The sequence below is a fragment of the Mus caroli genome, chromosome 2 (assembly GCF_900094665.2).
Source record: "Mus caroli chromosome 2, CAROLI_EIJ_v1.1, whole genome shotgun sequence".
NCBI classification, from domain to species: domain Eukaryota; kingdom Metazoa; phylum Chordata; class Mammalia; order Rodentia; family Muridae; genus Mus; species Mus caroli.
Window position 1 is genome coordinate 119528988 of NC_034571.1, and position 20733 is coordinate 119549720.

A 20733-nucleotide genomic window follows, 5' to 3' on the forward strand; every position below is an offset into this window, starting at 1 on the left:
ATTTCATGGAGGACAAAGCTTGCAATGAAAGTCAAAATCAGCATCTCATCAAGGCACAAAGGCCAAGGAGTGACAACAAATCCATGTTTCTATGTATTGACAGAGCTGTACATTTTCTCTCTGAAAACATAAGCCTGTGTTCACACGTGTAAAATTAAGCAGTATAGACTTTTAATCTTGTAGTCTTAAAATACTTTCACAGACATTTTACTGGAAGTCACTAGCAACTATAACCCCGTCCCCTTGTTGGGGGTGGGGAATGGAGGGAGAGACAGAGACAGAGAGAGATTTGCACACAGCATCCACAAGTCAAAGGCAATGTGTGAGAGTTGGTTCTCTCCTTACACCAGTTGACTTTCAGGGATCAAACTCAGGTCATCAGATTTGGTGGCAAGCACCAGTGGCCATGGAGCCATGTTGCTTGTTTTTTTGCATTCTTCTTAAATACTAGGCACAGTCAGTTCAGATTCACTTATAAAACTTCCTTTAAAAGAATATAGTCTTAATACAATTTGAAAATTAGCCTTTTTAGCTGGGCGGTGGTGGCGCACGCCTTTAATCCCAGCGCTTGGGAGCCAGAGACAGGCGGATTTCTGAGTTTGAGGCCAGCCTGGTCTACAAAGTGAGCTCCATGACAGCCAGGGCTACACAGAGAAACCCTGTCTCGAAAAATCGAAAAACCAAAAAAAAAAAAAAAAAAAAAAAAAAAAAAAAACCCCAAAAAAACCAAAAAAAAAAAAAAAAAAAAAAACCCCAAAAAAACCAAAACAAACCAACCCCACAAAGATGAAATAATGTATAAATTAGAATAAATAAGAGACTTATTCTGCTGAAATCTACTCACAAGCTCTTTCTTTTTCATACACTCCATCATTGTTTGAAATAAATGAACTGCTTCACTCTGGCCAAAGTTAAATGTTTTCTTGATAGTTGATATAATATCAGGCTCTGCTGCATCAGGAAGATTTCTGGTAAAAGAAGAAAATCAATTCACTTCATTTCATCTTCTCCGTAAGATGAAAAGGAAACACAGGTAGACCCAAGCGAGGTTTCTAGAGATTCTGTACCAATTATTCAATAATAATTTTCTGAGATACCTACTATTAAATCTTTGGCATAAGAAGAGTAAGAGTGTTTTCATTTTGAATGATTTTGTGAATGCTTTAAAAAAGCAAGTGATGTAGTACTAGTACTCGGATATTACAAGGTATCATAAGGGTAATTCTATACTATGGCTTATAAAATAAATTCCCAAGTTATCTTAAACATGGACACGATAATGCATCAGAGTATCACAATGCAGCAGTTCATGATCAGAATCTCCTTTCCTATTCTCTTTGCCTTCTACACTTCAGCTCTTTCCAGCAAGCACTGTTAGCCTCTATGATGCTCTGAGATCTTGTTTAGTAATGTAAGTAATTTTCTTAACTCTTCTTAAAAGTAAGGAATGTGGGCTGGCGAGATGGCTAAGTGGGTAAGAGCACTGACTGCTCTTCCAAAGGTCCTGAGTTCAAATCCCAGCAACAACATGGTGGCTCACAACCACCCATAATGAGATCTGACGCCCTCTTCTGGTGTGTCTGAAGACAGCTACAGTGTACTTATGTATAATAAAAAATAAACCTTTGGACGAGAGCAAGCGGGGTTGACCGGAGCAAGCAGAGGTCCTAAATTCAATTCCCAACAACCACATGAAGGCTCATAACCATCTGTACAGCTACAGTGTACTCATATGCATAAAATAAGTAAATAAATCTTTAAAAAAACAAGGAAGGAATGCTTCACAAGTTTGCATGTCATCCTTGCAAAAGAGCTACACTACTCTGCATCGTGTGTGTGTGTGTGTGTGTGTGTGTGTGTGTGTGTGTGTGTGTGCTGCCACAGGGGAGTAGAGTGACTTAATACACAGGTCCCATCCTTCCTGAGCCTCAATCATTCCACTGTATAGACATGCCATAACTTATTTAGACCTCTTTTGGTAGATGTTCTATGTCTTTATCTTGTACAAATAACCCTACAACAAAAACTTTATACAAGTATTTACTTGTAGAAACTATTATGTGAAATTAAACTATCAGGTCAAAGGTATGTTTTGATCAAAATAATCTTTTGAATAAAAAAAAAATAAAAAAGATGATTATACTTTCATTCCAATAATGTATGAGACAAGCTACTGCCTTAAGTCTGAACAAAGCATTTTATTGAATCTGAGATTTTCATTCTCATTAAATAAACAAAGGAATTCAGTACTGGATAAGCTATAACACTCTATATTGTAAAGTCTGCTATACTCTACACTCACCCTCCTTCCTCTGTCTGTTTATGGATATACGCTAGTAAATCTGCAGCTCTGCCTGTCCCTTCACACACAACAACTGGAACTGGGGGGCTTTCCTGAAGGTACTCCAGAACTGTAAGGATGACATTTGGCCCGCCTTCAAATATCAAAGCCACCACAGGAACTCCTTGCCCAATTCCTGAAAAGGGTAAAAGTTTAATTAGTAAATATGAGAAAACTCAGTAAATTAATCTTACTTTAAATAAAAAAATTAAAATAAAATTACATGTGAGACAGTTGGCTTTACCTTGAACACTGAATGTTAGCAATAGCCAGTATATTTATAAAAAAACCGAGCACCAATAACAAGAGCTCTCAACATTTATTCACTGAAATATATTTCAGTGAATTTCAACTAGAATGTGCATATTAACCGAAGATAAACCTTTGTGTATTTACTAATTGACTTTCTGACAAGATATGTTAGGATTAATTTGTGGCTTAGTATGTCTAGCTTTTGCTTTTTCTTCTTTTTGAAAGTCTTATATGTATAACCCAAGGATGCCTCTAGTCTCGGCCCCTTAAGAGCTGTGATATTATTTAAAGTCTTGGGCTGGAGAGATGGCTCAGTGGTTAAAAGCACTGACTGCTCTTCCAGAGGTTCCCAGAAACCACATGATGGCTCACTACCATCTGTAACGGGATCAGACGCCCTCTTCTGGTGTGTGAAGACAACTACGGTATTTATATAAATAAAGATAAATCTTAGAAAGGGAAATCAGAAGAATACACTGTCTCCCCCAGGAATAGAAATGCAAATGGTGTGAGACACTGAATGGGTGCTGGGAACTGAACGCAAAACCTCTGCAAGAGTAACAAGCACACGCAGCCACTGTGTCATTTCTCCAGCCCCCAAATATATTTCTTTAAACTACTCAATTTCACAAACAGTGTGACTATTATGTGTGCTCTTCTGTTATTTTATATTTCCATATCACTTCATCAGAGTTCACCTTCTCAGTATACTGGGTTACAGAATTACTTCAGATTGTAACAAAATATAGATGTTGAAGGATAAAGTTCAGCCACAGTTGGAAAGAAAAATCTGTTCCAAGAACATTAACTTTTAAAACCCACTTGCCAACAGCAATACAGACTTACATTATAAAGTTTAAGGAAGCTCATTCTTAACAAAGTGATGCTGCTCCTTTTGTAACACTATCTTGACTGTCAAAGTCAGGTATTAGAATGACTACAAACATCACGACTGTTAATAAGTACCTTGAACTACAGTGGTTTACAATATCATAGTTTTTTTTGTTTTGTTTGAAACACAATGAAACAGCAACAAAACTCTTTTCTTTTTGGACTTGGATTGGAAACATAAATATGGAACTTGGCTTAGGATGTCTTTTCCTAGGTCTTAATATTTTGTTTAAGATTGGCCATTTTTGGTTGCTTTGTAGGTTCTCTTGGTAAGTAAAGAAGTGTACTTACTTCAAAGAACATGCTACTTTTCAAGCATGCTGCTGGCTATTAATACACCTTTGAATAATTTAATAGTAAAAAAAAAAAATCTATGAACTCCCTTACTAGCATGAATTCTTTGCTGATTAATGGTTTTTTCAAGTTCTCTTCTCAGTCTTACTTCTGCCCCATACTTTCCAACAGTGCCATCATCCACCAAGATGAAATGGGAGTGTAGATTATTCAGAACATTCAGTTTGCTCAAGGGATTCAATAGTGTTTGATAAGGAGCAACCACCTAAACAATAACCAAAACAAGAGTCAATGGAAGGGAGCTGAATGTAACATAGTGTAAGATAAATCCTGAAGCCATCCAGGGATAAAAGGTACAATTCTATTTTCATTCATATTTAAAGAAAAAGAATAAGCTTTTAAATATTTGAAGATCAATAATAAATTGAGCTATGTTTTTTATCATTGCATACAAAAGGAACAGTAAAATATACAGTGCTAATTATAAATTTATTGAAATGAGTAAAGTCCAATTCAGAAGATAATAAAAAAGCAGCAAAATGTGAATGTGTTTTTTTCCAAAGCATAAATATAGCCTTTTAAAACAGAGATTAGAAATTCAGTACCATTTGAAAATGATTGCCACAATTTAGATTTTTTTTTTCCTTTTGGTTACTTTTTAAAGACAGGATTGCATTATATAGCCCCAGTAGCCTGGAACTTTGCTATGTAGATCAAGCTGGCTTTGACTGAAACGCAGAAACTGGTCTGCTTCTGCCTCTATGTGCTGCGTGCTGGAATTAAAGGCCTGCAATGGCACAGCAATATCCACTGGGAACACCGAGAGTCACAGCGCCAGCACAGTTGCTTGATAGAGCTCCAGCAAAGCTGAGCACATTGTTACAACTTCTGTGCTTCTACCTCTAACTTTTAGGTTTTGGTCTCTCTGTGTTATATTTTTGGGGACTTTCTGCATTATGATTAATTTTATTTCTTTTACTGAGAAAAATTATATCTTAGTTTTTTAGGAAAATCTTAAAATTAACTTTATCTGGCCACTATGTGCAAGTTTTCCTTAAGCCCTGGACATCATTAAGTACAGATGTGCATATGGCTAGATGAGGCCATTACTCCAGATATGTTCTTGGGGTCTCTGCCCCTGAGCAACTTCAAACAGCATAACTGGTACAGGGTAAACAGAGTCAACTGACAAACTGACTAGCCAGGAGAATAGGTTACAGATACAAGTTCTCTTTTTATTAAAGGCTTAGAGCTCTCTGAAAATATGAAGATAGGAGGTTGTACAGTGTATATATCTGAAGGAATACAATTCAGTAAATAAGATAGATTGACTAAAATAAACTTTTCCTACTTTACAGTGTAAATGATGAAACACATAGTTAGGTATTAGTATTTGCTATTCATAAAAAGAGTGGTTCAGATATTTTCTGTTTGCCTAGAGTGTCTAAAAGCAGGCTGTCATATAATAAATGTGTTTGCTTCAGGCGAGACATTCTTTATATTCTTTAAATGGGAGTTATAGAGCTAATAAAAAAATGTTTGTATTTTCTAATTGTAACTAAACTTATAACCATGGACATGTAATGAAAAATCAAAATATATCCTGTACCACTTGAGATAATCATTAGTTTGTCTTTGTTCTGTGAAACTTGTATAAAGAAGTACTTGAGAGTCAGAGCTGCTAAATTCCCCTGACCATTGAGTGACTCCCTTCCTTTGGTGACTCATCTCTTCTGCAGGTGCCCTATCAGCAGTGAACCTAAGACCCTCAGGCAGGTAAGTCCCCACTGCACCATCATGCCCAGTCAGTTTTTCTTTAATAGGCTCCTGATGAATATTCATAAACAGGTTCACATCTTCAATCTATTCGAATAAAGCACTAGCATTTGATTCCAACTCTTGGTGACAAGATTAATCCCTAACATAATAACCAGTTCGATCTCTGAGTTCAAGGCTAGCCTGGCCTTGGTCTATAGAGCAAGTTCCAGAACAGCAACAGTTACACAGACAAACTCTGTCTTGAAAAAACAAAAACAAAAACAAAGAAAAGAAAAGAAAAGAAAAGAAAAGAATCAATTACAAATACTAATATGGAAAACATGTTAAAATAACATTCTACATTAAAGATAGAAAACAAAAGGACCAACACTATTATAAGCATTTATATTGATAGACATTTTCCAAAGGATCAAAAAAGACCACTGGAAATTTTGTTTTAAACTTAGTGTGAAAGTATGATATAGTCTATCAAATTGGCTAGCGTTATTTCTGTTTATATACAAGCTCAAATCTAAGACATTAGAAAAAAACCTTTCTTACATCTCTTCCAACAAGATCATTTCTGTTTTCTATCACTCCCCATGGAGCTATTCCAATAGTGCAAATTTTTCGAGACGATCTGGAAGCATGTTCTTTGAGGGCATCACCAACATGTTTTGCCACACCTGTTTATACAAAATTTAATTACCATTAGAAAAACCCAGTAGTTTCTAACATTACAATTTATGACATTTGTTTAAAAAAAGATTCTAAGGCTGTAGGATCCAAAGCCAAGCTTATAAAAACTGTAAGATAACCAAGCAGATTAACAAAACCACACAGTATCAAACCCATTGCAACTGTCCAAAACCCATGTAAACTGAGTCCTATCACACTGGTAAGTCTAGTACTGACAAACTGATGTATAATTTGCTTCTTGTAACATATCATTTTTTGTTTTTGTTTTTGTTTTGTTTTTTGTTTTTCGAGACAGGGTTTCTCTGTGTAGCCTTGGGTGTCCTGGAACTCACTTTGTAGACCAGGCTGGTCTTGAACTCAGAAATCCACCTGCCTCTGCCTCCCAAGTGCTGGGATTTAAAGATGACGTGGGCCACCACAGCCTGGCCACTTTTCTTTTTTACAATTTTATTTTTATGTGTATACATGTCTGCATGTATGTGAATCACATATGTCCTTAAGGCCTGAGACAGCCAGAAAAAAGTATCAGGTTTCCTGGAACTGGAGTTACAGATAGTTGTGAGATACCATGTCAATGTTGGAAACAAAACTCATGTCCTCTACGGGAACAGCCAGTGCTCTTCTCTGCTGAGCCATCTCTCTAGTCCCCAAAGGCCAGGCCTTTGCCACTCTCAAAGGAGCAGACTACTACTCTTGTACCAGTTTATCAGTAGTCAGAACTGACAATACCTTACAGTTGAGTCAGCAAATGTTTTAGACAAGCATTAACAATTGGGCTGTGTACAGTATGTACTTACTAGTCTTTGCTACAAGTATAGACAAATGAATGTGGCTATGTTCAAATTAATCTTTATTCCTAAGTATAAAAACTACCTAATGGATCTGGCATACAGGTCAACTCTGTGAACTTAAAGTGTATATTTTAAAGGCCTAAATGACAACCAAAAAGATTAAGTTATTTTTATCAATTAAATTACCAAAGATTATAGATTAACAGAAAAATCAAATATTTAAACTAATTTATTATTTCAAATGCCAAACAGATATGAAAGATTGGCAAACATTAAATAAAACTGGTAAGTGTTCATATTACCTGTATTGACTCCTCCGGTTAAAATCCAAGCTCCGGTTGTAACTGCAGCTTTAATAAGACCCTTTCCAAGCAACTGCTTGATTCTTGGATGAAGTTCAAATTTCTGCATGCCTCCATGTACAGAAATAACAAGTTTGGGTAACTCCATTTGCCATTCTTTAAGCAGAAGTTGCAGAATGATTTCAGGTTTGGTATCATATGATAGTCTCACATACTAAAACAAACAAAGGGCCAAAATAACTATGTTCGCAGATTTAATAATGCAACATTATCTAATAATAAAAAAAAATACTTGTTAGATCATGTAAAAAAAAGTTTTCATGGGCCATTTTCAAAATATTTACACTCCTAGAAATATAAAATAGCAAATGGCTTTATAATTTGGAAAAATTCTTATATTTATAGTACTAGCATACATTATAGTACTCACCAAAATAAGGATACATGTCTCAATTTGCCTATTTATACTCAATTATCAATTAACTCATTCATAACATTTATTGCCCTGTTAAACTATGAATACACCAAGAGTAGGAGGAGTTAGGACAAATAGCATGTGTTTCTTGGAATCAGTTAGGTACATAAGCAGTAAGAACTTATAAACATAAGAAAACTTGGAAATGAGCATGATGCCTGAAGACAAGGAGGAAGATGCAAAGGTTATAAAATGATTAACAATTACATTACAGAACTTTAAAATGCACAGAATTTAAATGTTTGCCAACAAATGCACATACATCACAAGAGAAATAACAGACTTATAGATGTTCTAAAAGTTCTTACACTGTTGAGTAATAAAAATGAGGAAGATAAATTTTAACACTGTATTTTATTTTATTTTGTTTAAAACTGTATTTTATTACTAGATCACACTAAAGAAGAATAATATGTGAATAAAAGGAAGCCAATCAAAATAATATAAGACAAGTGAATACAGAAAAAAAAGGAAGACAAGTAGATAGCTAATACTACAATGGTTGAACTTAAACTCAAATGCAAACACTGGCCTTTAAAAGGACGTCCATCCAGGCCACTAAAAGGATTCTTTGGGGGATTTGATTTTCTTTAGCACACAAGGTTTCCCATACTACATAGCCTGATCCCAAAAGTGGGGTTCAAATAATCCTTGTACTTAGGCTTCTCAAGTAGCTGGAATGTCAGGCATATGTCACAATGCCTAAAAAAAATGAGGCCTTTTACCTTTAGAAAATGTTAAAAAAGAAAGGAAAGGAGATATAACATTCCTTTCAGAAAACAGATTCTGACAATAAACATAAAATTAAGACTTTTTATAAAGATGATATGATCCACAAAAATACAATAATTCTGTATTTATGTCAACCCACGTTAAGAACTTTAGTTTCTGCACTGTACCTTACTCTGTTTTGATACTACATATATTACGAAATAAATGAAATAAAAAATGAATGTAATAAGTGGCATACCTTAGCTCTGTAGGAATGAGAACCCCCTTGAAAATTGATGACTCCATAAGCATCTGTTGGGCTCTGCTCCGTGTGCTTTTCCACAGACCATTCTTCTATTGCCTGGTTAAAGTGTTCACCCAATTTCACATCTGAGTATTTCATGGCAAGACTTGCAGTAAAGCATGCATGTTGCTTGACCAAACGACCACAGAAACATCTAAAGGGAAAAAGCAAGAGTTTATAGAGATCTTTAAAAAAAATTAAGAGTGAAAGGAAAGTAGGTAGGAAGGGTAATAGAACACCTGTGATGTGAAAGTAACAGGGAAAAACTAACAAGGAAAGACTGCAACAAAAGGGCTTCAAGCCGGGAGGAATGGGAAACAGGGATGTAAGAAGAGGAGGATGGGGGGAGAGGGGCTCAATCCAAACTATGGGTGAATGTCAATGCTGCAAGGAAACTTGCTAATTTGTAAGCTAATTTGAAAGTAAATTTTAAAATTAAGTTATTGAAAATTGAATTAAAATGAATGAACATAAAAACAGCTTGACATTTTGATTTTAGGGTATCTAAAAGTCAATACTTTGGCAGAGTTTGGAATAGACTACATACATTGGTGTGTAATAATGAAAACTGTAATGCAAGCCATCAGTAAAATGTGGCACACCTACATAAGAGAAGTAGTGTTCAGCTACAGAATGAGATGAAATTTGAGTAGACACAGTAACAGATGAAACTCATGTTGTCTGTGTCCTACACCAAACACCACAATGACTCCAGAATTACAGAATTCAAGAAAACACAAACTAACCTACTGAGTCACCAAAGAGTGACAAATCACTGCCTGAGGCTAGGAGTACAAAGAGTGATGGTGTGTAACATAAAAGTACCTATTGGACCATAATTCCAAGAAACAAAAAAACCAGAACTGTTCAGTTCAACTGATCTGACAGAATATGAAAACCACAAGAGTTTAAAACTGATGAAGCAATAACAGGAAGGTGATCCCAGGAAGAGTTCTAAATGCCTGCAGACGGACCATCTGTGTAGAACAATCCTGAAATTCTAGGGCACAGAACAGTTTGCATACCTAGAATGAACAAACAGCCTTCTGATACATAAGTCCTAATGCAGGCTTGTCAGAAGAATTCTGTCTAATGAACCTAAATTACACTTAGATAGTACAAGTCCTAAAATGAAGAACAAAACTTCAAAGGACCAACCTGAACCAAATTTCACCAACTGCTACTTAATTTAAGTCCAAAATTCTACAATGTAATACAACAAAATGTAAACCCTTCAAATCTTAAAATTCACTATGTACAGTACTCATCAAAATTGATCAGCATGAAGCCACACATGCTGACCCACAAGTACTTGGGAGAATAAGGAAAGATGATCATGTTTGAGGTAGGGTATATGCAATAAAACCGATCATAAAATAAACAGCAACAGCCGGGCATGGTGGCACACGCCTTTAATCCCAGCACTCGGGAGGCAGAGGCAGGCAGATTTCTGAGTTCGAGGCCAGCCTGGTCTACAAAGTGNGCCTGCAGACTTTCGCAGCCATACTGCATCTGCTCGGCTGGGTAATGGAAGCTAGTCTTAAAGATTCAAAGGATTAGCTGGACATGGTGGCACACGCCTTTAATCCCAGCACTCGGGAGGCAGAGGCAGGCAGATTTCTGAGTTCGAGGCCAGCCTGGTCTACAAAGTGAGTTCCGGGACATCCAGGACTACACAGGGAAACCCTGTGTCTTGAAAAACCAAGAAAAAAACAAAAACAAAAACAAAAATAAACAGCAACAAAACTGAAAAAAATGTTTATACTAGGCATGTAATGAAGTAAAAAGTATTATTAAAGGAAATAAATGTCATTAAATAAAATCCAAAATGACAGATAATATAAAACAAGTATTAGAAATAAAGTTCAGGGGCTGGAGCGATTGCTCAGCAGTTAAAAGCACTGACTGCTCTTCCAGAGGGCCTCAGTTCAATTCCCAGCAACCACATGGTGGCTCACAACCATCTGTAATGGGGTCCAAGTCCTCTTCTGATATGTTGAAGAAAGCAACACTGCACTCATATACATAAAATAAATCAATAAATGAATCTAGAAATAAGGTCCAAATATTAAAAATATGCCCCAGAGAGTTGAGGAAATGTGAACACAAGGAAGGAGAACAGAAAGACACCTCAAAAGCTAGAACAACAAATAGTTCAACACATATAATTCAAATGTTAAAAAGAAATGGGAATAAAAACTTAGAAAACACACTGAAGAAAAAGAATTCCAAAATTCTTGAATCCATGTATCTCAGTAGTTCAACAAATAAACCAGACATAAACAAAACCATACTACCGACAGGAGTGGTGGTACATATCTTTAATCCCAACACTTAGGAGTCAGAGGCAGGCAGATCTCTGTGAGTTCCGGAATAGCCAGAGATACACAAAGAGAACTTGTCTCGAAACAAAACTAGGATGCTGCTGAAAGCTAATGATGAAGGAAAGAAGTCTTAAAACAAGCTAGAATAAAACCTAACCAAGAAAAAAGAAAAGAAGAAGAAAAAATTGACAGATCTGGCAAGGTGTAACCCCAACACTTGGGAAATGGAGGCAAGAGTAGGAACTCACAATCAGCCTCGGTACAGGTGTTTTAAGCCAGCATCGACTACATGAGATCCTGTCTCCAACTGAGACAACAAACACGAAAAAGAATGATGGCTGCAAAGAGAGGGGAGAAGAATATCTAGCACGTTAATTTTATGTGTATGAGTGTTTATCTGAATTATGTATGTGCACCACATGCAAGCAGTGCAAAGAATGCTAGAACAGACACTGGATCCCCTGGAACTAGAACTAAAGACAGTACTAAGTTGCCATTCAGCTGCTTGGACTCAAAGTTAGGTCCTCTTAAAGAACAGCCAGTGAGTCATCTCTCGTGTTTGCAACTAACCCCTTTTAATAGAAAATCAGAAGTAAGATATACTACATATTAAAGCATAAATGACATAGTCCCTACTCATTTCTAACTTTTTTTTTTTTTAAGAAAGGGGGAAACGAGGAATTACTGTGTAACCCTAGCTTGGTGGGAGTTCACAATATGTGAACTGGCTAGTCTTGAGCTCATAGAGATCTGCCTGCCTTTGACTCCTGAAAGCTGGTAGTCCAGCCTACCAACCACATTCTATTTCTTACACTGTAGTTTCCTGATTGGACCACAGGGTCTTTAACTGTCAGATCTTCCTATAGCCTGTTTTGCTTGTCCCTTCCCTCTTTGTTCAACCAACTCTCACTCTCAGAACCCTACTCTGGTAGCTTTAGGTCTGAAACAGTACTGTCAAAGATTTGAGTAATATGTCCTTCAAATATAATAACATCAATTGTATCACACTGTGCTATACCTTGTGTTTCTAATCTATTAGTTAAGTTTATTTTTCAAAATTTCTGCAATGTAATAAACTCACCTGACAAGTTGCTGACAAATCTGACATCCTGGAAGACATCTATAAAATATAGAAAGGTAAGTTATTAGCTAAAGAAAAAACATTTATTTTAAAGTAAATAATATTAAGTTCATTAAGAGGTATAAAACATAAGAAACACACACACACACATATATATATATAAAATAAATACCATAGATCATGCACACCTTGGTTTATATATTCAACTAACCTTTTAGATTTGCATAGAATTATGTTTTAAGTATTATTAATTTTGAAATAAACCAAGAAACAACAGAGTAAAATGACAAATATGCAAAATCACACTTTCATGTAGGAAAAATCTGCAATTAATAAGACATAAACACAAATTTTAAAAAGAAAGTTAGGGGCTGGTAAGATGGCTCAGCGGATAAGAGCACAGACTGCTCTTCCAAAGGTCCTGAGTTCAAATCCCAGCAACCTTGTGGTGGCTTACAACCACCCATAATGAGATCTGACGCCCTCTTCTGGTGCATCTGAAGACACCTACAGTGTACTTATGTATAATAATAAATAAATCTTTGGGCCAGAGGGAGTGGGTTGACCGGAGTGAGCAAAGGTCCTAAAAATTCAATTTCCAACAACCACCTGAAGGCTCACAACCATCTGTTCATCTACTGTGTATTATTTTATGTACATAAAATAATAAATAAATAAATCTTTTAAAAGTTGGTTTCCCTATTAGTTTCCTCAAATCAATGTTAAAATCCAACATAAAAATGGAAAAATATGAAGAGTTCACAGTAAAAACATATATATGAAAGACTCAATTAGGAAAATTTAAAAAAGTATTTAAATAGTTTCGTGAAAACAGGAAAGTCTTACCTGCTGGTGAAATATATATTAATATTTTTATGGACAACAATTTGATAATACTTGTCATAATTAAAAAGTATCAATTCCTCACACTCTAATCCAAATTCTAAAAGTATGGGCAGGTCTGTAGCTCAGTGATAAAGCACCTGTCTAAAAGGCATAAAACTCTGGGTTCAACGCCTCAGCACTGATAACCAAACAGCATTTGAAAAGTATGTGGTAAAGTCTGTCAAAAGTATCTGAAGTCTATGTAAAAAAATGAAAATTATAAGGCAATACATTATAGCATTTCTAACAGAGAAAAACAGAATATAACTAAAATGTACGTCAATAAGATACTACTGTATTAACATAAATGATTTAGACATATAACTTATAACATGCAACAAATGAATATAAATTACTAAGCTGGAGATAAAGGTCAGTGGTAGAGTACATGCCTAGCATGTGTAAGGCTAAGAGTTCTATCCCTAATACCACTAAAAAGGTATAGAGAGAGTGTGTGTGTGTGTGTGTGCATGCGGCAGGTATGATAGTGCACGTGGGAGACAGAAAGTTGCCTGTAAGTTCTAGGTCGGCCTGGTCTACATAACCAGGTGTCAGGCCAGTGAAGGCTATACAGTAAGACCCTATCTCAAAAAGAAAACAGACAAAAAGAATGAAGCAATGGTCTCCAGGATAAATAATATACATAACAGATTAAACAGTGTGAACTTTAAAGTTGGGGAGAAGGATATTTATTTATATGTGTGTGTGTGTGTACATACATACATACATACATACATACACACACACACACTCACACCTGCTTGGACATGCAAAGACTCTGTCTAGAAGGTATGGGGGATAGGTATATGCACACAACTATGCAAGATTGAAAGCCAAAGGTTTCCCTGATCACTTCTCCAACTTCTTATTTTTAAGATTTATTTTATATGTAGAGGTGTTTTGCCTGAATGTATGTCTGGGGACCACATGTATATAACGCCCTTGGAAGCCAGAAAAGGAAACTAGATCATTTGGTACTGGAGTTGTAAATCAGTGTGAGCTGACAGGTGGAAGCTGGAATTTAAACCTGGATCCTCCAGAAGAGCAGTCAGTGCTTTTAATCAGGGATCTATCTCTCCAGCCTTCCACACTGTTTTTGTTTGCTTGGCTAGTTGGTTTGGTTTTTGTTTTGTTTTTGATACAGGGTCTCTTTCACTGAACCTGGAGGTTGCTTTTTTAGCTAGACTAGCTGGTCAGTATGGTCCCTGGATGTACCCATTTCTGCATACCACAACACTAAGAATACAGGCACATGATACCACACTTAGCTATTAGATGAATGCTAGAGAGCTGAACTGTACTTTATCCAGGTCTCTCTGGAAGTTATGTCAAGGAATGAATACTACCAGAATATTTTGTGAAGTTATGGCCAAAGAGTGGAGGTAGAAAAAAAGACTTTCACTTAAAATATTTGTAATAGGTTGTTTCTTTAATGTTTGGTGAGTGCTTATTTCTACTGCAGAGTAAAATTAACAAAAGCACAAGAAACAGACTCCTCGTCACTAATGCAATCTATTGTTTTTGTTTTGGGGCAAAGGGTCTCATTATGTAGTCGTCTTGGATAGACTGGAAACTGATTATATAGACCAAGTTGGCCTCTAACTTGGAAACCCACATCTCTGTCTCCCATATGCTAAGATTAAATAAAGGCTTGCATCACCACAACTCATCACATCTACTGGATTTTGTTGATGATAGTGGTGTTTTGGTGGGTTTTCTGTTTGTTTTGTTTTTTTTCAGTTTCCCCATGTAGCCTTGGCTATGTTGGAACTCATTCTGTAGACCAGTCTAGCCTGATGCTCCCACTCCTGCTTCTGGAGTGCTGGGGCTAAAGGCAAGTGCTACCAACCCTGGTTCTGAATCTATTGTTTTTAATAAAGAAAAAAAAAATCACGCTTTTCTGGGAGAAAATGATGTCTTAGAACTAGGACCCTATATATTAACCCCAGTGTTAGGAATACGATATTGTGTTACCTGTAATGTAACAGAAAAACCCTATCTTTAGTAAGCTATATTAGAAAAAAAAAAAAATCACAGAATTTAAATATTTCAGGGACATTATTAAGGCTATCTAATGACTGAAAGAATTAAAAACCTTTGCAGGGTCTGGGAAGTTGCCTCAGTGAGTATACTTCTTGTCACTCACACATAAACACCTGAGTCTAGACTCCCAGTATCAAAATCTACAAATGAGAAAGGAGGAAGGGCTAAACAGAATAGTGTGTGCCTATAACCCTGGAGGGCAGACAGGGAGAGCTCCTTTCAGGGTTTGAATATACTTAGCCCAGGGACTGGCACTATTTGGAGGTGTGGCCTTGTTGAAATAGGTGTGTCACTGTGGGTGTGGGCTTTAAGACCCTCATCCTAGCGGTCTGGAAGTCAGTATTCTGCTATCAGCCTTCAGGTGAAGATGTAGAATTCTCAGCTCCTCCTGTACCATGCTTGCCTGGATGATGCCTTGATGATAATGGACTGAACATCTGAACCTGTAAGCCAGCCCCAATTAAATGTTTTCCTTATAAGAGCTGCCTTGGCCTTGGTGTCTGTTCACAGCAGTAAAACCCTAAGACAGCTCCCTAATGCTTTGTAGATCAGCCAGCTTGGCCACTTAGTGAATTGTTTCAAAAGATGGATGGCTGCTACATGTAAGCTTAGACAATTAGGGTTCAGAGAAAGTTTGAGAAAAGAAATTCTAGAGCACTGGTACCTTGCTAAGGTACCAGTGAGAGTCTCTTTTCCCATTCTCAAAAGAAAAATAGTAACCTCAAATTATTATGTGCATTCATTTGCTAAATATAAACAACAATAAATTTATATCAAAATTTTTAGAAGAAATCAATGTATGCTTACCTGTGAGGGTCTTTGGAGCTTGGTATAATATATACACACTCCCTCTTGGTCAAAGTGCTCTCTATCCAGGATTTCTGGGACTAAAACAGAGTTCAAAGATAGTTTACAAATTTACAGCCTGCTAATCTTTGGAAGTAATTTTACAATAGAGACACAAGAACATGTGTAGTATTTATTTTATCTTTATTCTACTAAGTAGGTGTGATATATTATCCTCAGTGAGGTACACCTAAATCATTAAGATAATTCCACTCGAATCCAACATGATTTAATGGTGCTGTGCCAAAGGAAAAAAACCAAGCATGAGAGTCTCCGAATAAGGCATAAACCTCAAGAATTAATGCCATCCTGAACCATTTAAGAGTCAAAAGTAACGGCCACATTTAACTTAGAGAAAGCCCAGCCTAAGCTATCAGGTATTTCTAGAAAGCTTAAAGGCACATATTGGCTAATGGTACTGTGATACATAGGGCAGCAAGCAAAATTCTAGTCAAAGGAAAGATATCAGGAAAAACTGTTAAGCATCAACAGAAATTGAGCAATTTATGATCCACACAGACAGCAGCCTATCTCATCTGATCCTATAGGCTAAACAAGGCTGAGTTCTTAAGTGCCTGGATGGGAGAAACAGTAAATTATTAAATAATTTCAAACACCTAATCTACCAAATTCATGTGTTACTCTTATGATCAACCACAATCAGACTGTTTAAAAAAAAAAGCAAAAACTCAATAAGGAAAATTTCAACAACTCTAGATCACATAAGTTTAAACACACTTCTCTCTAATAAGGAAAGGTATATAAAAAGTTTAAAACACAATTAACAAGTTCATTTTGATAAATATGTACCCATTTCTGCTCCCACATAAAAAAAAAAAAAGATGCATTTACTTTCTTCAGACACAGGTAGGAAACTCACAAAAAGAGGTGGTATATTTACCTATAAGGATGACTCAACAAACATTCAATGTATACTTATAAAATATAAGACTGATAACACTGTAACTACTAAATCAAATTAGTCCTCATACTTTTAAGTACTTGGGAATCAAAATAATAGTCTTAAGTATCTGTAACTCCTTTGGAGCTGTGATGAAAGGATGGACCATCTAGAGACTGCCATATGCAGGGATCCATCCCATAATCAGCTTCCAAACGCTGACACCATTGCATACACTAGCAAGATTTTGCTGAAAGGACCNANATATAGCTNTCTNTTGNGAGANNATGCNNGGNCCTAGCAAACACAGAAGTGGATGCTCACAGTCAGCTATTGGATGGATCACAGGGCCCCCAATGGAGGAGCTAGAGAAAGGACCCAAGGAGCTAAAGGGATCTGCAACCCTATAGTTGGAACAACATGATGAACTAACCAGTACCCCGGAACTCTTGACTCTAGCTGCATATGTATCAAAAGATGGCCTAGTCGGCCATCGCTGGAAAGAGAGGCCCATTGGACTTGCAAACTTTATATGCTCCAGTACAGGGGAACGCCAGGGCCATAAAGTGGGAATGGGTGGGTAGGGGAGTGGGGGGGAGGGTATGGGGGACTTTTGGGATAGCATTGGAAATGTAAATGAGGAAAATACCTAATAAAAATATTAATGGGCTGGTGAGATGGCTCAGTGGGTAAGAGCACCCGACTGCTCTTCCAAAGGTCCAGAGTTCAAATCCCAGCAACCATATGGTGGCTCACAACCATCTGTAACGAGATCTGGCGCCCTCTTCTGGAGTGTCTGAAGACAGCTACAGTGTACTTACATATAATAAATAAATCTTTAAAAATATGTATTAAAAAAAAAAGTCTTAAGTATCAAGTTGGGCCTTTGAATCCTTGGGAGGCAGGCAGATAGATATCTGTGAGTTTAAGGCCTACCCGGTCTACAGATAAGAATTCCAGGACAGCCAGGGCTACACAGAGAAAAATACTGACCTGAAAAACCAAACAAACAAACAAACAAACAAGCAAACAAACACAAGTATCTAAAGTTCTTAGATGTGAATAAAGTGTCACATATTCTGTTCTAGTTTGCTTTCTTGTTTCTTGTAGTGACCAAAAACAACTCAAGGAAAAAAGGTTTATTTCATCTTACACTTCCAACTCACAGTTCATCACTGAGGAAAGTAAAGGCAGAAACTGAAGCAGAGATTATAGAGAAATGCTGCTTACAGTTTTGCATAGCTACTTTCTTATACAGCCTAGGTCCATCTAGGGACACAGAACCATCCACAGTAGTCTGGGCCCTCCTGCATTAAGTACCCATTAAGAATATGCCTCACAGATATGCCCATAGGCCAATCTGAAGAAAGGAATTTAGTTGAGGTTTCCTTTTCAGAGATGTATAAAGTTGACAACTGAGACTATAAATATAGTCTAAATTGTGTGAAGTGAAAGTATAGCCTGAGGGAATGGATGCAGGGAAAAATGGGGAAGCTAATGAAAGACTAGCTAAATGCCCAAAATAAAAAAAACATAATGAGGGCTAAGGGATTGCTTTGCAGTTGAAAGTCTTGGCCTTCTTGAAGAGCACCTGAGCTCAGTTCCCAGCATTCACATCAGGTGGTTTACAACTGACCGTAATTCCCACTCCAGAGGAACTGGTGCACTCTTCTGGCCTATGACAGCAGTGCACAAGTGGCACTGGCTCATACACATAAATAAAAAATAATAATAATAATAGTCACAGTTTCTGTTAAGCCAAGCACACATGTAATCCCAGTACTTGGCAGACAAGAGGATGGAGCACTGAGATCTAGACAAGCTTGGGCTACCAAGTAAGACCCTGTTTCAGAACATATGCTCTCACTTCAAGAAAGAAAACAATAAAATTAAAAACAAAATCAATGAAATAAAAAACAAAATAACAAAAAGTAACAATGGGCTAGTTTGATAGTTCAGAAGGTAAAGGAGTTAACTTGAACCTGATTCCTGAAGCCACATATGGGAAGAGAGAGCTGACTCCCAAATGCTATCTTCTGACCTTCACATGGGTGCAAACAACAGGAAGGAGAACAAGGATAGGAGGTTAAGTTAGAATTCTCTAATACTAAGTAATTAAGGATTGTAGAGACCATAGCTCAGCAGCAGAGTAATTCTTAGCATATGTCATATCTGGGTTCAATTCCTGACACTGCATAAAAAAAAATTTTTTTTGAGGTGGGGGATTTCAAGACAGGAATTCTCTGTATGTCTCTAGCCATCCTGGAACTCATTCTGTAGACCAGGCTGGCCTCAAACTCCCAAGTGCCGGGATTAAAGGTATGTGCCACCACTCACTGCAAAAAAAAAAATAAAATAAATAAATAAAATAATAATAAAAGTAAGTTATATATACATACATGTAGATGGCACAGAACTCATTTCTAAAGGAAACCTATATAAGAAAATATTAGGAGTGAAGTTCAAACACTCTAATGATAAATTTTAATTAATCTCATTTCTGTTTCTGAAATTCAATCATTCTGACCTCATTCAAAAATCTCCATTTACAGGGCTGGAGAGATGGCTCAGCAGCTAAGAGCACTGACTTTCTTCTGAAGGTCCTGAGGTTCAAATCCCAGTAACCACATGGTGGCTCATAACCATCCTTAATGAGATCTGACGCCCTCTTCTGGTGTGTCTGAAGACAGCTACAGTGTGCTTATGTATAATATTAAATAAATTTTAGGGCTGGAGCTAGAGGGGTCGGAGCGAGCAGAGATTCTGAGTTCAATTCCCAGCAACCACATGATGGCTCACAACATCTGTACAGCTACAGTGTACTCATATGCATAAAATAAATAAATCTTTTTTAAAAAATCTCCATTTACTTAGTAAAAAGTTCCTTTGAATGTGCTTACTTAGACAAAAATTACACCATGAACACCATGATCTTCAGCCAACAAAGTCACAAGTGAGGCCCTAAGGATCTTAGGGCCTTTTATAAACATTTCTTACGTGACAAAGCCCGTTTGCATAGTGCTTCCAGAACCTTCTTTGTAAACTAAAATCTGGTTGTTTTCTAAAGACTATGTTTCTATTGCTCAGGAAAAAACTTGTCGCTTCACTACCCTGGCAGTCTTTATAATACTTAAAACTCTGCTAGTTTGGGGTTTTTTGTTTGTTTGTTTGTTTTTGTTTTTTCTTCTTCTTAGGTATACCTGCATTTCCTTCTCAACTACCCTCTATCATTCTCGGTTTCTTATCCCACTACTGAGAAAAAAGAAATGGAAGCAACCAGAACAAAACAGCAGCAAACTCCTGTAAGAGCTGCTCTCAAGGTAGCTTAGAGAGCAAAAGTACTTGTAGCACAAACCTAGTAAACTGAGTTCAATCCCTGGAAAAAGGCAGAGGAACACTGAGTTTGTGACCAGCTTGGGCTACACAGACCATGTCTCAACAAAAACAAAAGAACCCAAAACCACAAAATTACCCTCCTAACCCTTGATCTGCAGCCCGCCCTCTCTGGTGTGTCTGAAGACAGCTACTCCTACTCTTATCAATATTCACTTTTCCTTCTGACAACTGTGCTACCATTCAAATACAACCACTGGACCCTAAGTCCATACGTTCTACATCAGGGACATTCTTCACCAATTTTCTAGTTTTTTCCCTTATATTAACTGACTCATTCCCATGAGAATTCAGAATATTCTCCAAGTCTTTAAAGAAAGAACACAAACCCTTTCTGGACCCACTTCTCCCTCAAGCTGCCCAGTGCATGTTTCCCTCAAGCTGCCCAGTGCATGTTTCCCTCAAGCTGCCCAGTGCATGTTTCCCTCAAGCTGCCCAGTGC

General features: G+C 37.0%; 1 protein-coding gene across 7 annotated transcripts in view; it reads right to left on the bottom strand.

Annotated features, from left to right (window-relative positions):
- Positions 1-20733, bottom strand: part of Trpm7 (transient receptor potential cation channel subfamily M member 7) — an 85380-nt gene that overhangs the window by 49780 nt on the left and 14867 nt on the right. For all 7 annotated transcript variants that reach the window (XM_021155473.1, XM_021155472.1, XM_029474518.1 and 4 more), the window contains exons 2-9: positions 15959-16038; positions 12224-12262; positions 8774-8972; positions 7329-7542; positions 6098-6222; positions 3872-4043; positions 2303-2477; positions 845-968 (exon numbers count right to left, since the gene is read on the bottom strand). In XM_021155473.1, the coding sequence (XP_021011132.1) occupies positions 845-968; positions 2303-2477; positions 3872-4043; positions 6098-6222; positions 7329-7542; positions 8774-8972; positions 12224-12262; positions 15959-16038 (1128 nt within the window). The remainder of the gene's footprint in view (positions 1-844; positions 969-2302; positions 2478-3871; positions 4044-6097; positions 6223-7328; positions 7543-8773; positions 8973-12223; positions 12263-15958; positions 16039-20733) is intronic.